General features: G+C 40.0%; 1 protein-coding gene across 1 annotated transcript in view; it reads left to right on the top strand.

Moving 5' to 3' along the window:
* Positions 1 to 18613, top strand: part of CDC16 (cell division cycle 16) — a 139647-nt gene that overhangs the window by 76049 nt on the left and 44985 nt on the right. Inside the window, exons 13-15 of the mRNA XM_053707674.1 lie at positions 5736 to 5888; positions 6270 to 6333; positions 17530 to 17591. Coding sequence (XP_053563649.1) covers positions 5736 to 5888; positions 6270 to 6333; positions 17530 to 17591 — 279 coding nt within the window. The remainder of the gene's footprint in view (positions 1 to 5735; positions 5889 to 6269; positions 6334 to 17529; positions 17592 to 18613) is intronic.

Below are 18613 nucleotides of genomic sequence, written 5' to 3'. Positions count from 1 at the left end.
CAGTTCGAACAACACGCCGCGATCACCAATGCCTAATGTCGCGGTTGCTATGGTAACCCGAATATAGAACTCAAACCCCGAATTTGGCCGCGTAAAGTGCCAACAAGCCGTTACACACATAACATCACGATGGCATAGCTGACATCCACAACCGTCATCATCCTTATTAGCCTCCGCGGTTATTACGGTAGCCAATGTCAACCCCAATGTTGGCTGTCTATAATGCCAATTCAATACATGATGTGGCACTGTGAGCCACTCTCAAAGCGGATGGCTAAGTTAATCTCGGGAAAAAGAGGGGCAAAAAGAACTGTATACGTTGTATACTTATAACATACATGTGTTCAGGTCCAGCAGGCCTATCGAATAGTGTATAAGATCTTTCCCAATTAGGTATCCAAACCTGAATAACCATCTATTCTTTTAATCCACAACAAGGCAAAAAAAAGAAACAACAACCCATACCAATATAAAAAATTCTAATTTTCAAAGGGACCAAACGGAAACACCATGTGGCATAATCCAGTCAATCATCTGTCAAATAATGTTGCACAATTACCCCATTATAAAACCTCATACATCAAGAACAATAATACAAAATAGAAAAATAAATAAGGAAAATAAATAAAATGACAAGAATGATAATTCCACTCCATCATGTGGTATAAGAGGACCTATTAACCACCTAAATATCCAAAATATCTACCCAAATAGAATACCCTCTGTAGGGTCGACAAGGTTTAACCTACCCCCCATCAGGGGGCTTCATCTCAAAATGTGCAAAAGACCACGTCTCCCATAGTGAAAATAAAATAAAAATAAAATAGAAATAAAACTGTGCACTAACACTTTGAGTCCAACCATATTGGCCAGAGTATACACATATTAATCTAAAATTAACCCAAACGCGACGTGTGGAATAAAATGCCAGTCAGTTCCGCCATACATTGACAACAAAAAATAACTATCAAATAATTGAGCATGTATAGAAAGCATACCAGTCACAGACATTACCAAAATATGGAAATGTGACAAGTGCAATAAGGCAAGACTAAAAACAAATAAAAACATAGCACACCTCATATATTTTGCTATATTCAAAATTAAATATCTAACAAATGGAAATCATGGTACACCATACTTGGTACAATTAGGTGAAGTAATTTCAACTCCAAAAAGGAAAAGTAACTCAAGAGTGGGAAGTAGACTCTCATTAGCCCTCATGGGCATAGAATCAATGGGTCAGTGGACTCTCACATCTCGTATCAATTATAGAAAGTTCTGCCACCCCGTCTGTATATTTAGACCTCTCGGGGCCAGTGTGCACAATTCGTGAATCCAGCGTGCTTCTTTTCTCAGCAGTATCTTGGCTCGGTTCCCTCCTCTTCGTAGGACTGGCACGTGATCAATAATTCTGAAGCGTAAGTCGCTCACAGTATGTCCTGCTTCCAGGAAATGGCGGGCCACCGGATGTTCTGCCTTTCCCGTGTTGATTGCCGATCTGATACTTGAGCGGTGATTCGCCATCCTTACTCTGGCGTCGCCAGTTGTCTTGCCGGTATAGAATTTCCCACATGGGCAATTAAGTAAATATACGATGAATTGGGTTGTGCATGTCAGGAAGTATTTGATCTGATATCTCTTACGACAATCAGGATGTTGAAATGTCGTGCCAGTGTGCATGCTGTTACAAGTTACACAACTAATGCATTTATAGCATCCAATTTTTCTCTTCAGCCAGGTTTGTTTCTCATTTTTTAAAGGGATATCAGTCTTTACTAATAGATCTCTAAGACTCCTACCCCTGTGATATGCCAATCGTGGTGCTGCCCATTCAGTGAATGGTAATGTGGGGTCACTCTGGAGAATCTTCCATTCTTCCTTTATTGCTTTGGCAATCTGGTGTTGGTCTGGGTTATACGTGGTTACAAACGTGAGTTGGCGATTTGGTGTAATACTTTTGGTGCTTTGTTCTTGTTGGGCTAGGAGAGCCGATTCACGTTGTTGCTCCAAATTCTTTTTGTTATACCCGCGTTGAAGGAATCTTTGTGTCATTTCTGACAACTGAGTCTGCATCAGATCTGTATTTGTGTTGTTCCTTATCACCCTTTGGTATTGTGCTTTAGGAATGTTCCGTATGAGTGCAGGCTGGTGGCAACTTCTGGCATGTAGTAGAGTGTTACGATCTGTTTTCTTCCGGAACAACGTGGTGCCCAGCTTGTTAGATGTTTTAAACACTCTGACATCCAGAAAATCAACTGTGACACTGTTGGCCGAATGTTGGAATTTAATGGTACTATCCATCCCATTCAAGGTAAGGATCCAGTCGTTCAGGGCCTGTTCGCCATCCCGCCATATCAGAAAGACGTCGTCTATGTAACGACAATAGTATAGAATAGCATCCATTTGGTACACCTTCATTTGTATGGACTCATAGTCCGCCATAAACAGGTTGGCCAACGATGGTGCCATGTTTGACCCCATCGCGGTCCCTTCGATTTGTAAGTAAAAAGTGTTCTCGAACCGGAAAAAGTTATTCTCCAAGCATATCTTTAGAAGATCCACCAGAACCTCCTCTGGGGGTCCCACATAGGGACTCTTTCGTAGATGGTTAACCACGGCTGCAATCCCCAATTTGTGGGGGATTACCGTGTACAGACTACAGACATCCATCGTCACAAGTAGATCAGTTGGTTGTAAATCATCTATTTGGGTAATGGATTGAATGAAGGCATTTGAGTCTTGTGTGTATGATTGCATCCTCTTAACCATTGGCTGCAGATGAAAGTCCAGAAACTCAGCCAGTGGCTGAAGGAGTGATCCCCTTGCTGACACGATAGGCCTTCCTGGGGGGTGTGTGGGATCCTTATGGATTTTTGGTAACGTATAAATAATAGGTGTTATCGGATAATCTCTTTTAAGAAATTTCTGTTCCTGTGTGGTTATAAATCCCATTACACACCACCTGTCCAATTTTTCATCAATGTGTCTTTTCAGTTGATGAGTGGGATCCATTTGAAGGGTCCTGTAGGTCTTTCTATCTGTTAGTTGGCCCAGGAGTTCTGATCTATATTGTTGCACATCCATCACGACCACCGCCCCACCCTTATCTGCCGGGCGTATTATGATGGTCGTGTCTTCTGCTAATGTTTTTAGTGCCTGTCTCTCTTCTTTAGATAGATTGTCCACTCTCCGCCTGTTGGGGATTTCTTTGGAGACATGATTCAAATAGTTCGTGTATGCAGTAATGGATGGGTTTTGCGACTTTGGGTCAAATGTTCCAGGTGTTCGGAAGGGTGTTATTTCACTATTATCTGTCTGATAGTACTCTTTTAGTCTCAAATTCCTCCCAAATTTTTGAATGTCGATATAAGTGTCAAATGAATTAAGCTTCATTGTCGGAACATAGGATAAACCCTTATTCAATAGGGAGTTTTCTGGCTGTGAAAGCGGTCTCGAACTGATATTAAATACGTTATTGCTCATCTCCTCTGTATTGGAGGGCGGCGTGACATGCCCCCCCCCTCCTCGTGTGTGGCCTGTGCCTCGTCCTAAAAAACGAACCGAAGTAGTGTTGGATGGAGTATATGAGGTGCCTCTATTATTTGCTCCCCTCATATTGTCCCACTATTGTCCTCTATTAGCCCCTCTGGATCTTGTGGTGATACCTCGATATGAAGAGTCTCCACTAGTTGTTGCTACCTCTGGGTCTGAGCTATCACCCGAGCTGGTATCAACCGTGTTGATGTTTCTCTTTGTGAATCTTCTTTCACGTCTTGATCTATAGTTCTGTCTCTCATCTGGTGATAACATCCAACGATATACACTCTTATATGTGTAGTCTTGGTGAACTGTTTGGAGTTTTCTATTTTTGAAAGCAATGAGTTCTTGTTTATATAATTTGACTTGTTGTGTCAATTTGTCTATCCAATCAACGCTCTTGTCTGCTCTGAGTGTGTTGAGTTGTTCTGCTTCAAATACTCGTATTTCAGTTCTCACTTCTTGGAGTAGTCGTCCCGCTTCTCTAATCACAAGAAGCATGAGATCAAATGAGCACTTGTTAAGGATTTTGCACCAGTTGGTACAAAATTCAGCGTTTGATCTCCCAATAGTGGGGATGTTTTTCACTCTAAATCCTTGTGGCAATAGTCTCTTTTTGTGGTAGTCAGAAAGATATATACCATGGAGGTTGAGATCTATCTCACGTTGTTTCAATTTAGCCAGTGTGTTGTACAGAGACTGACATGACTCTTCTACCTGTACACATATACATATATGCATACGCATACAAAGAGAGAGGCGCTCTACAAAGAGCTTAATAGCTTGTTCTATGGCGAGTCACCACCTAGGAGCAGCCTCTTCTAGCCCAGTTCTGCTTTTCACAAAGGAAAACATTCCTGAAGCATATCAGTCTGATCCCGCCAAGTAAGGTCAGTCCAGCAATTCTCCTTTGAACAAGTAACATGACAACCCCAGACGATCGTCTTTGGCCTAAGGGGGAAACCAGACATGGACTCCTTGCCCAGTGTGCTTAGAGGAATGTGGCTGTACCTCACTGACGAGGCCCATAGGAGGCTGAAGTGATCGTCTGGGGTTGTCATGTTCCTTGTTCAGAGGAGAATTGCCTGGTATTTCGGGGCTGGACTGACCTTACTTGGCGGAATGAGACTCATATGCTTCAGAAAAGTTTTCCTCTGTGAAAAGCACACTGGTCTAATAGAGACTGCTCCTGGGTGGTAAATCGACATATAACTAGCTGATAAGCCATTGTTCGTTCCAGGTAGAGCGCTTCTATCTTCATATGCAAATATATATATTTTTGAGACCCAAATATTCCTGTGAGTGCACTTCATTTGAATATATATATATATATATATATATATATATATATATATATATATTGTGTGTGTATCTGTTACAACTACCAGGGTGCTAATACCGAAGTTCAATATTATTCACTGAAGAAGCACTCGCTGGAACATTTTATTTAAAACTTAGCTGTTAATGGTCATAAAAATAAAATCACATGACATTTCGGAACCGTTCCGGTACCTTTATCAAATGTCAAAACATAACAAATCTAAGACGGGAAATAAATATACATATACTTTTGAGAACTTTTTTTTTTATATATTTATATGAATACTTTTTATCACAGTGTTTATATGAGTGTAACTGTAATTTTTAAATGTATTTATGTTGTGTTTGGTGCAACTTTTTAATAACGCTTAATGCAAGGTTGTCAGTTATGCAAACCCAACAAGGGTAAATCACGATTTGCTCTTGCGATCACATTTACTTTCAACTTGTAATGTAAGCGATATTTCCATTGCGCCCAAAAAGGCGATATTGCTCACACGCAAAAGTTAGTATGCCACTTGTATTCTAGCCCTAAGTCGGGTTTTGAGTACAAACCTTTTCCTTAGCATCAGCTACCAAATATTGTGCACACTGTGTGGTTGAACAAAATGTGTAGTATCCTTAACACATCTGTTTGGATGTCTTTAAGGCTTTATTGTTTCAAGTTTCTTAGACCTACTACTAAATTTATACTGGATTCTGCTGTGTTTTTTAAAGTAGTTACTCTTTTCTTGTAACTGATGATTAAATCATAGGTGTCATTGTATGATAGGGTGCACCTCAAATATCTTAATCTTTTGGCTCCCAGGGGTTAAACTCTGTGTAGGATCCCAGGGATTTAAGTAATGTTAATGACTGATACATTTATTTTCTAGGTGCCATTTACCAATGCTGTATATTGGATTAGAATACGGCTTAACCAACAACTCAAAACTGGCTGAAAGATTTTTTAGTCAGGCACTTAGTATTGCCCCAGAGGATCCATTTGTTATGCATGAAGTAGGGGTGGTGGCATTTCAGAATGGAGAGTAAGTATATGTATAATGTATAATTTCTCTTAAAGCTGGCTAAAGTAATCTGTCCACAATCCTCATCAAATTTATTAAAAATGTTTCCAGCGCCATAAGGAAAAGTTCAGCAATTTCTCATTCTCTTATGCTCCATTAAAGGGACATGAAACACCAACATTTTCTTTCATGATTTGATTTAACTTTGAAATTTGCAGAAAAAAATCTACTGCTCATTTCAAATGCAAAGTAAGTGCTCTTGCATTGTCTTTGTATTTATTGGTCCTTTAATGTTTTGTAAACCCTCTGTTTCCAGGTTAAGATTTGCTTATTATGTTGTGTTGAAAAATTGTTATGAAAAGATGAGAGGTAAATTGTGACTTGTCTGTTTTTAAACTTTAGTTGGAAAGCAGCTGAAAAATGGTTCTTGGATGCTTTAGAAAAAATCAAAGCCATTGGAAATGAGGTATTGCTATTTCTTAATATATATGGTTATTTTCCTTAAAGGGATATGGAAGTCAAAATTAGACTTAGAAAGGTAATACAATAAAAATAAAAAAAAGAAGAAGAAAAAACCTTTACAATTAACAAATTATTTATCTCTGTCTTGGTAACATTTGTTAAAACATAGTTCCTTTTCATGATGCCATATCATGGGATGTCTTGAGTATAATATGGCAGCAGTGTTTGCTACAATGTTTGTATCAATTATATATATTTATATATAAGGCTCGGCACTCACTCCAAACTCCACAAGAGAGAGACTGCACTCACTGGATTTGCAAAGAAAAAGCAAAACAACTTTTAATCCATAATAATGCTGGTGACGTTTCAGGGTATTATTATGGATTAAAAGTTTTTTTGCCTTTTCTTTACAAATCCAGTGAGTGCAGTCTCTCTCTTTATCTCTGTCTCTCCCTCTCTCTCTTTCTTTTTCTCTCTTTTTTTTATATATGTACAGTTGTATGCAAAAGTTTAGGCACCCCTGATAATTTCCATGATTTTCATTTATAAATAATTGGGTGTTTGGATCAGAAATTTCATTTTGATCTATCACATAACTGTAGGACACAGTAATAGTTCAGTAGTGAGGTTTATTGGATTAACAGAAAATGTGCAATATGCATCAAAACGAAATTAGACAGGTGCATAAATTTGGGCACCCCAACAGAAATATTGCATTAATATTTAGTAGAGCCTCCTTTAGCAGAAATAACAGCCTCTAGACGATTCCTATAGCCTGTAATGAGTGTCTGGATTCTGGATGAAGGTATTTCTCCAACATTGGTGTGTCCGGTCCACGGCGTCATCCTTACTTGTGGGATATTCTCTTCCCCAACAGGAAATGGCAAAGAGTCCCAGCAAAGCTGGTCACATGATCCCTCCTAGGCTCCGCCCACCCCAGTCATTCTCTTTGCCGTTGCACAGGCAACATCTCCACGGAGATGGTTAAGAGTTTTTTGGTGTTTAAATGTAGTTTTATTCTTCTATCAAGTGTTTGTTATTTTAAAATAGTGCTGGTATGTACTATTTACTCTGAAACAGAAAAGGATGAAGATTTCTGTTTGTAAGAGGAAGATGATTTTAGCAGACAGTAACTGAAATCGATTGCTGTTTCCACACAGGACTGTTGAGATGAAGTAACTTCAGTTGGGGGAAACAGTTAACAGTCTTTTCTGCTTAAGGTATGACTAGCCATATTTCTAACAAGACCATGTAATGCTGGAAGGCTGTCATTTCCCCTCATGGGGACCAGTAAGCCATTTTCTTAGTTAAACATAAAAGAATAAAGGGCTTCAAAAAGGGCTTAAAAACTGGTAGACATTTTTCTGGGCTAAAACAATTGCTTTACTAGGCATATTATGCAGATTCTAACTAATTATTGGTATTATAATCTTGGGGAACGTTTAGAAAAACGGCAGGCACTGTGTTGGACACCTTTTTCAGATGGGGGCCTTTCTAGTTATAGACAGAGCCTCATTCTGGGACTGTATAGGGGTTAAATGTAAAAACGGCTCCGGTTCCGTTAATTTAAGGGTTAAAGCTCTGAAATTTGGTGTGCAATACTTTTAATGCTTTAAGACACTGTGGTGAAATTTTGGTGAATTTTGAACAATTCCTTCATACTTTTTCACATATTCAGTAATAAAGTGTTTTCAGTTTGAAATTTAAAGTGACAGTAACGGTTTTATTTTAAAACGTTTTTTGTGCTTTGTTGACAAGTTTAAGCCTGTTTAACATGTCTGTACCATCAGATAAGCTATGTTCTATATGTATGAAAGCCAATGTGTCTCCCCATTTAAATTTATGTGATAATTGTGCCATAGTGTCCAAACAAAGTAAGGACAGTATTGCAACAGATAATGATATTGCCTAAGATGATTCCTCAAATGAGGGGAGTAAACATGATACTACATCATCCCCTACTGTGTCTACACCAGTTATGCCCACACAGGAGGCCCCTAGTACATCTAGTGCGCCAATACTTATTACCATGCAACAATTAACGGCTGTAATGGATAACTCCATAGCAAATCTTTTATCCAAAATGCCTACTTATCAGAGAAAGCGCGATTGCTCTGTTTTAAACACTGAAGAGCAAGAGGACGCTGATGATAACTGTTCTGACATACCCTCACACCAATCTCAAGGGGCCATGAGGGAGGTTTTGTCTGATGGAGAAATTTCAGATTCAGGAAAAATTTCTCATCAAGCTGAACCTGATGTTGTGACATTTAAATTTAAATTAGAACATCTCCGCGCACTGCTTAAGGAGGTGTTATCTACTCTGGATGATTGTGACAATTTGGTCATTCCAGAGAAATTATGTAAGATGGACAAGTTCCTAGAGGTTCCGGTGCCCCCCGACGCTTTTCCTATACCCAAGCAGGTGGCGGACATAGTAAATAAAGAGTGGGAAAGGCCCGGCATACCTTTTGTTCCCCCCCCTATATTTAAGAAATTATTTCCTATAGTCGACCCCAGAAAGGACTTATGGCAGACAGTCCCCAAGGTCGAGGGGGCGGTTTCTACTCTAAACAAACGCACTACTATTCCTATCGAAGATAGTTGTGCTTTCAAAGATCCTATGGATAAGAAATTAGAGGGTTTGCTTAAAAAGATTTTTGTACAGCAAGGTTACCTTCTACAACCAATTTCATGCATTGTTCCTGTCACTACGGCAGCGTGTTTCTGGTTCGAGGAACTAGAAAAATCGCTCAGTAAAGAATCTTCGTATGAGGAGGTTATGGACAGAGTTCAAGCACTTAAATTGGCTAACTCTTTTGTTTTAGATGCCGCTTTGCAATTAGCTAGATTAGCGGCGAAAAATTCAGGGTTTGCTGTCGTGGCGCGCAGAGTGCTTTGGCTAAAGTCTTGGTCAGCGGATGTGTCTTCCAAGACAAAATTGCTTAACATTCCTTTCAAAGGTAAAACATTATTTGGACCTGATTTGAAAGAGATTATTTCAGACATCACTGGGGGAAAGGGCCACGCCCTCCCACAGGATAGGTCTTTTAAGGCTAATAATAAGCCTAATTTTCGTCCCTTTCGCAGAAACGGACCAGTCTCTAATTCTGTATCCTCTAAGCAAGAGGGTAATACTTCACAACCCAAACCAGCCTGGAAACCAATGCAAGGCTGGAACAAGGGTAAGCAGGCCAAGAAGCCTACCACTGCTACCAAAACAGCATGAAGGGATAGCCCCCGATCCGGGACCGGATCTAGTGGGGGGCAGACTTTCTCTCTTTGCTCAGGCTTTGGCAAGAGATGTTCAGGATCCTTGGGCGCTAGAAATAGTTTCTCAAGGTTATCTCCTGGAATTCAAGGAACTACCCCCAAGGGGAAGGTTCCACAGGTCTCAATTATCTTCCAACCAAATAAAGAGACAGGCATTCTTACATTGTGTAGAAGACTAAAGATGGGAGTGATACATCCAGTTCCAATAAGAGAACAAGGAATGGGATTTTATTCCAATCTGTTCATAGTTCCCAAAAAAGAGGGAACATTCAGACCAATTTTGGATCTAAAGATCCTAAACAAATTTCTCAGGGTACCATAGTTCAAAATGGAAACTATTCGAACGATCCTACCTACTATCCAGGAAAATCAATTTATGACTACCGTGGATTTAAAGGATGCGTACCTACATATTCCTATCCACAAGGAACATCATCAGTTCCTAAGGTTCGCTTTTCTGGACAAGCATTACCAGTTTGTGGCACTTCCATTTGGATTAGCCACTGCTCCAAGGATTTTCACAAAGGTACTAGGGTCCCTTCTAGCGGTTCTAAGACCAAGGGGCATTGCAGTAGTACCTTACTTGGACGACATCCTGATTCAAGCGTCGTCCCTGTCAAAAGCAAAGGCTCATACGGACATCGTCCTAGCCTTTCTCAGATCTCACGGATGGAAGGTGAACAAAGAAAAAAGTTCTCTGTCCCCGTCAACAAGAGTTCCCTTCTTGGGAACAATAATAGATTCCTTAGAAATGAGGATTTTTCTGACAGAGGTCAGAAAATCAAAACTTCTAAGCTCTTGTCAAGTACTTCATTCTGTTCCTCGTCCTTCCATAGCGCAGTGCATGGAAGTAATAGGATTGATGGTTGCAACAATGGACATAGTTCCTTTTGCACGAATTCATCTAAGACCATTACAACTGTGCATGCTCAGACAGTGGAATGGGGATTATACAGACTTGTCTCCGACGATTCAAGTAGATCAAAAGACCAGAGATTCACTCCGTTGGTGGCTGACCCTGGACAATCTGTCACAGGGAATGAGCTTCCGCAGACCAGAGTGGGTCATTGTCACGACCGACGCCAGCCTGGTGGGCTGGGGCGCGGTCTGGGAATCCCTGAAAGCTCAGGGTCTATGGTCTCGGGAAGAATCTCTTCTCCCGATAAACATTCTGGAACTGAGAGCGATATTCAATGCTCTCAAAGCTTGGCCTCAACTAGCAAAGGCCAAATTCATAAGGTTTCAGTCAGACAACATGACGACCGTTGCATATATCAATCATCAGGGGGGAACAAGGACTTCCCTGGCGATGAAAGAAGTGACCAAGATAATTCAATGGGCGGAGGATCACTCCTGCCACTTGTCTGCGATCCACATCCCAGGAGTGGAAAATTGGGAAGCGGATTTTCTGAGTCGTCAGACATTCCATCCGGGGGAGTGGGAACTCCATCCGGAAATCTTTGCCCAAATAACTCAATTATGGGGCATTCCAGACATTCGATCTGATGGCATCTCGTCAGAACTTCAAGGTTCCTTGCTACGGGTCCAGATCCAGGGATCCCAAGGCGACCCTAGTAGATGCACTAGTAGCACCTTGGACCTTCAACCTAGCTTATGTATTCCCACCGTTTCCTCTCATCCCCAGGCTGGTAGCCAGGATCAATCAGGAGAGGGCCTCGGTGATCTTGATAGCTCCTGCGTGGCCACGCAGGACTTGGTATGCAGACCTGGTGAATATGTCATCGGCTCCACCATGGAAGCTACCTTTGAGACAGGACCTTCTTGTTCAGGGTCCATTCGAACAGCCGAATCTGGTTTCCCTCCAACTGACGGCTTGGAGATTGAACGCTTGATTTTATCAAAGCGTGGGTTTTCAGATTCTGTAATAGATACTCTGATTCAGGCTAGAAAGCCTGTAACTAGAAAAATTTACCATAAAATATGGAAAAAATATATCTGTTGGTGTGAATCTAAAGGATTCCCATGGAACAAGATAAAAATTCCTAAGATTCTATCCTTTCTACAAGAAGGTTTGGAGAAAGGATTATCTGCAAGTTCTATGAAGGGACAGATCTCTGCTTTATCTGTTTTACTTCACAAAAGACTGGCAGCTGTGCCAGATGTTCAAGCATTTGTTCAGGCTCTGGTTAGGATCAAGCCTGTTTACAGACTAAATCTAGTTCTTTCAGTTCTTCAAGGGGTTCCGTGTGAACCCTTACATTCCGTAGATATTAAGTTATTATCTTGGAAAGTTTTGTTTTTGGTTGCAATTTCTTCTGCTAGAAGAGTTTCAGAGTTATCTGCTCTGCAGTGTTCTCCGCCCTATCTGGTGTTCCATGCAGATAAGGTGGTTTTGCGTACTAAGCCTGGTTTTCTTCCGAAAGTTGTTTCCAACAAAAATATTAACCAGGAGATAGTTGTACCTTCTTTGTGTCCGAATCCAGTTTCAAAGAAGGAACGTTTGTTACACAATTTGGACGTAGTCCGTGCTCTAAAATTCTATTTAGAGGCTACTAAAGATTTCAGACAAACATCTTCCTTGTTTGTTGTTTATTCTGGTAAAAGGAGAGGTCAAAAAGCGACTTCTACCTCTCTTTCCTTTTGGCTTAAAAGCATTATCCGATTTGCTTATGAGACTGCCGGACGGCAGCCTCCTGAAAGAATCACAGCTCACTCCACTAGGGCTGTGGCTTCCACATGGGCCTTCAAGAACGAGGCTTCTGTTGACCAGATATGTAAGGCAGCGACTTGGTCTTCACTGCACACTTTTGCCAAATTTTACAAATTTGATACTTTTGCTTCTTCGGAGGCTATTTTTGGGAGAAAGGTTTTGCAAGCCGTGGTGCCTTCCATTTAGGTGACCTGATTTGCTCCCTCCCTTCATCCGTGTCCTAAAGCTTTGGTATTGGTTCCCACAAGTAAGGATGACGCCGTGGACCGGACACACCAATGTTGGAGAAAACAGAATTTATGCTTACCTGATAAATTACTTTCTCCAACGGTGTGTCCGGTCCACGGCCCGCCCTGGTTTTTTAATCAGGTCTGATGAATTATTTTCTCTAACTACAGTCACCACGGTATCATATGGTTTCTCCTATATATATTTCCTCCTGTCCGTCGGTCGAATGACTGGGGTGGGCGGAGCCTAGGAGGGATCATGTGACCAGCTTTGCTGGGACTCTTTGCCATTTCCTGTTGGGGAAGAGAATATCCCACAAGTAAGGATGACGCCGTGGACCGGACACACCGTTGGAGAAAGTAATTTATCAGGTAAGCATAAATTCTGTTTTTGGACCATTCCTCCTTGCAAAACATCTCCAGTTAAGTTAGGTTTGATGGTTACCGAGCATGGACAGCCCGCTTCAAATCACCCCACAGATTTTCAATGATATTCAGGTCTGGGGACTGGGATGGCCATTCCAGAACATTGTATTTGTTCCTCTGCATAAATGCCAGAGTAGATTTTGAGCAGTGTTTTTGGGTCATTGTCTTGTTGAAGTTACGCCGGGGCTGGATATTTCATCTTTGTGACTGATTTCTCAACATTATTCTCAAGTATCTGCTGATATTGAGTGGAATCCATGCAACCCTCAACTTTAACAAGATTCCCAGTACTGGCACTGGCCACACAGCCTCACAGCATGATGGAACATCCACCAAATTTTACTGTGGGTAGCAAGTGTTTGTCTTGGAACGCTGTGTTATTTTGTCGCCATGCATAGCGCCCTTTGTTATGACCAAATAACTCAATCTTTGTTTCATCCGTCCACAGCACCTTCTTCCAAAATGAAGCTGGTTTGTCCAAATGTGCATTTGCATATATCAAGAGACTCTGTTTGTGGCGTGGCATCACTCTCCCATACAGCTTCTCCTTGTGCAATGTGCGCTGAATTGTTGAATGATGCACAGTGACACCATCTGCAGCAAGATGATGTTGCAACTCTTTGGATGTGGTCTGTGGGATGTTTTTGACCGTTCTCACCATCCTTTGCCTCTCCGATATTTTACTTGGCCTGTCATTTCTGGCCTTAACAAGAACTGTGCCTGTGGTCTTCCATTTCCTCACTATGTTCCTCACAGTGGACACTGACAGCTTAAATCTCTGCGATAGCTTTTTGTAGCCTTCCCCTAAACCATATTGTTGAACAATCTTTGTTTTCAGGTCATTTGAGAGTTGTTTTGAGGCTCCCATGTTGCCACTCTTCAGAGGAGAGTCAAAGAGAACAACAACTTGCAATTGGCCATCTTAAATACCTTTTCTCATTATTGGATGCACCTGTCTATGAAGTTCAAGGCTTAATGGGCTCACCCAACCAATTGTGTGCTCCAATTAATCAGTGCTAGGTAGTTACAGGTATTCAAATCAACACAATGACAAGGGTGCCCAAATTTATGCACCTGTCTAATTTTGTTTTGATGCATATTGCACATTTTCTGTTAATCCAATAAACCTCATTTCACTACTGAAATATGACTGTGCCTTCAGTTATTTGATAGATCAAAATTAAATTGCTGATCCAAACACCCAATTATTTATAAATGAAAATAATGGAAATTGTCAGGGGTGTCTAAACTTTTGCATACGACTGTATATAAAAGTTTCTGGTTTGCCAAAGAAAAACATATATATATATATATATATATATATATATATATATATATATATATATATATATATATATATATATATATATATATATATATATATATATACTTTGATAACTTACAAGAAAGCACATCATTAAAGGAACATTGTATACTAGATTTTTATTTGTATAAATGTTTTGTAGATGATCCATTTATATAGCCCATAATATTCTTATATATAGTATTGTCTATTACTTGCAGTTATATGAAAATTGGTATATACTTCCCTTTAATCTGATGTCCATTAGAGCAATGTTTTTCAACTCCAGCCCACAACAAACATCACAATGCCAGATTTTCATATTGGTAACCATGGTTATTAGCCTGTACTCACCCATCAGCTGATTATTTTACATGTTCTTTAGCTCAGACATAATGAAAATCTGTCCAGTTGGTATGCCTTGAGGACTGAAGTTTAAAAAACACTGCTTTAGGGAACTGGTAGTATTAATTAACTGTTATGTTTTGTTTTGTACATATTTAAACATTCAATTTAGTGTTATAGGAATTAAAAATGCATTATGTTTCAATACATTCCTTTTATCGTGTACGTCAATTATCTTATTCAGGATTTTTTTTTTGTCTTCTGTATAGATGAATATTTCAACACGGTCAATATATTTTTATATTATTATCAATCACCTAGATTACGAGTTTTGCGTTGTGGCTTTTAACGCTGAAAAAATGACAAATTCAGCGTAATGGCCAGGAACGCTTATTACGAGTCGTGTCAGTATAGCTATACCGCAAGCATTTTAGCCTGTAACGCAACGTCAATCCCGCACTCAAAAAAATTACGTTTTTACGTGGGATTTCCATAGCGCCGGTATTACAGGTTGTGCGTTGAGGCTAAAATGCTTGCATTACAGCCTATACCGACACGATCCATAGGGCCATCTAAGAGCAGTAGTTATGGATTTTGGGTAACAAAAATGTTTCTCATAACTAAAATGTTACAAACTACACAAACACCCATAAACTACCTATTAACCCGTAATCCTCCACCCTCCTGCATCACAAACACTATAATAAAGCTATTAACCCCTAATCTGCCGCCCACCCACACAGCGACTATTAAATAAACCTAATAACCCCTAATCTGCTGTACACCCACATCGCCAACACTATTTAAATATATTAATTCCTAAACCGCCGTTCTCCGACATTGCCGCCACTATAATAAAGTTATTAACCCCTATTCCGCCGCTCCCCGATATCGCCACCACTAAAGTTATTAACCCCTAAACCTCCGGTCTCCCACATCTCCGCCACTAAATAAACCTATTAACCCCTAAACCGCCGCCCCCCCCCCCACATTGCAAAACACTAAATTAAACTATTAACCTCTAAACCTAACACCCCCTAACTTTAAATTAAAATAGCAATATAACTCTGTTTAAATAAATAAAAAGATACCTGTGAAATAAAAATAAACCTAACATTAAAATATAAATTAACCTAACATTACTATTCTAATAAAATAAAAAAAACTAACCAATTAAAATATCTAAATTACAACTAAAAAAAAAGTTTACCAAAAATAATAAACACTAAAATCACAAAAAATAAAAAACACTAAGATTACAAAAAATAAATGAAATTATCAAAAATAAAAACAATTACACCTAATCTAATAGTTCTATGAAAATAAAAAAGCCCCCCAAAACAAAAACACCCCCTAGCCTGCAATAAACTACCAATAGCCCTTAAAAGGGCCTTTTGTAGGGCATTGCCCTAAAGAAATCCGCTCTTTTACCAGTAAAAGTCCCCCCAACAGTAAAACCCACCACTCAACCAACGCCCCCAAAATAAAAAAAACCTAACTCTAAAAAAACCTAAGCTTCCCATTGCCCCTAAAGGGGCATTTGTATGGGCATTGTCCTTAAAAGGGCATTTAGCTCTTTTTCAAAGCCCAAACCCTAATCTTAAAAAAATATAATAAAAAAATCCTTACACTAACCACAGAAGATCTACTCACGGTTTCTGAAGTCCGGACATCTATCTCCATCCAGGCGGCGAGGTCTTTATCCATCCCGGGGGCGTCTTCTATCTTCATCCCAGCGGTGCAGAGCCATCCTGGAAGCTGATCCCATCCTGTGCGGAGCGTCCTCTTCATATGGTCCCCGCCGTAAACTGAAGTTGAATGCAAGGTAGCCGTTTCAAAATGGCGTCCCTTGCATTCCTATTGGCTGATTTGACTCTTCAAATTCAAATTTGAAGAATCAAATTAGCCAATAGGAATGCAATGGATGCCATTTTGAAATGGCAAACTTGCATTCAACTTCAGTGTACGGCAGCGACCGTATGAAGAGGACGCTCTGTGCAGGATGGCATCGGCTTCCAGAATGGCTCCGCACCGCCAGGATGAAGATAGACTCCCCCGGGATGGATGAAAACCTCGCCGCCTGGATGGAGATCATGTCCGGACTTCAGAAACCGTGAGCTAGTGTTATGTCCTTTTTTAAAAAAAATTTATGTTTGGGGTATTATTTTTTTTTTTTTTTTTAAGATTAGGGTTTGGGCTTTGAGAAAAGAGCTGAATGCCCTGGGGTTGGTTGGGTGGTGGGTTTTACTGTTGGGGGGACTTTGTATTTTTTTTACAGGTAAAAGAGCTGATTTCTTTAGGGAATTGCCCTACAAAAGGCCCTTTTAAGGGCTATTGGTAGTTTATTGTAGTTTAGGGGGTGTTTTTATTTTTATAGGGCTATTAAATTAGGTGTAATTGTTTTTATTTTTGATAATTTTGTTTAGGTTTATTTAGTGGCGGAGGTGTAGGAGGTCGGAGGTTTAGGGGTTAATAACTTTATTTAGTGGCGATGATGTCGGGGAGCGGTGGAATAGGTGTTAATTGCTTTTATTAGTGGCTGCGATGTTGGGGGCGGCAGATTAGGGGTGTTTAGACTTAGGGTTTATGTTAGGGTGTTGGGTTTAAATATAACTTTCTTTTCCCTATAGACATCAATGGGGTTGCGTTGAGGCGATCGCCATTCTGCACTTCAGGTGTTATTTTTTCTAACACTCTCTCCCTATTGATGTCTATGGGGGAAAGCGTGCACAAGCACGTCAAAGTAGCCCTTGGCTTTTGTGCGGTATGGAGCTTAACGCCACCATATCACATGCACAAGGAGGCTTTTCCGATTCTCATAATGGCAGTGCTATGGAGGGTGAAATATCGCAACTTTTGTTGCGTTTGTTTCGCACCCTGTTTAGCGCAAAGCTCATAATCTAGGTGAATATAAATATCAACTTCAGCTAATGATTTGTTTTTTTTCTTCAGGTGACTGTAGATAAATGGGAACCTCTTCTGAACAACTTAGGACATGTCCTTAGGAAACTCAAGTAAGTATGTATTGTAGCTATAGTTAAAGTTTGAGCATAGTTTCTGTTTAAATTTCAATTTTATAATTGGGATTTGTGACCAGTTCTGCAGCTGAATGCATTTTCATGAAACCTAGCATGCTTTTGACTTGATCTAATGACCTTTGGTAGTTTGAAGTTTATATGTTTTGTTACTTTTAAGTTATTTCATACAAATTAGCTTCTGTTTTGCAGAAGTACAGTTTGTCAGTTATTTTTCAACATATCAATGTAGCTTCAGTGCAGGAGTCAGCAGGAGGGGGAGCCTGCAATCAGTATCATACGTGCTTTACTGTGATCTCACAAGATTTCATTAGTAAACTTCCTTAACCCCTTAACGATGTACCATATACGTCGCCGGTCGTTAAGGGTTTCCTTGCTAATAATAGTTTTGGTCATTAGTAATGCAAACCCCATTAAAAGACCAGCGATTTACAGGGTACATCGCTGGTCCTTAAGCAGTTAAACTGAGGATGGAACTTAAGTGACTTGACGCACTTGCCACATGCACCCTCCCTTGCATGTCCTGGGGCATGCATTCTGATTGAGTGTATAAGGTTATTACAATGGAATGTGGTTACTGAGGAACTTTTGAGGCAAAATATCTTCCTTTTTTACATACAGATGTTCTGGCGATAGTATCTAGTCAGCTTTTTACAGTTAATCTGCATCACTTTCAAGTGGTTCAACATTTGGGTATCATGTATTTTTTTATTCTTTAAAAAAAAAAGGCAGATTCTGGAAGTCCCAGAGGAATAAGAGCTGCCTCCCATAAAAAATAATGAAGCTGTCTGGGATGTAAAATCTTAAAGGGGAGAGGGAAGTTAACCGGGGAGCAACTGACACTGATATAAAGTCTCATTTTGCAGCAAATACACAGCACAAAGGAATGTATTTGCTACAGTTTAACTTGTATTTGTCTCTACTTTAGTAATATTACTTTCCTGTAAGGTAAATAAGTGTATTGTGAACTTTGAATAAACGTCACCTACACATTGCTCACC

Source organism: Bombina bombina, chromosome 3 (genome assembly GCF_027579735.1).
Source record: "Bombina bombina isolate aBomBom1 chromosome 3, aBomBom1.pri, whole genome shotgun sequence".
NCBI classification, from domain to species: Eukaryota; Metazoa; Chordata; class Amphibia; order Anura; family Bombinatoridae; genus Bombina; species Bombina bombina.
Note: the sequence above shows the minus strand (reverse complement) of the source record. Positions and strands in the feature narration are given on the sequence as shown.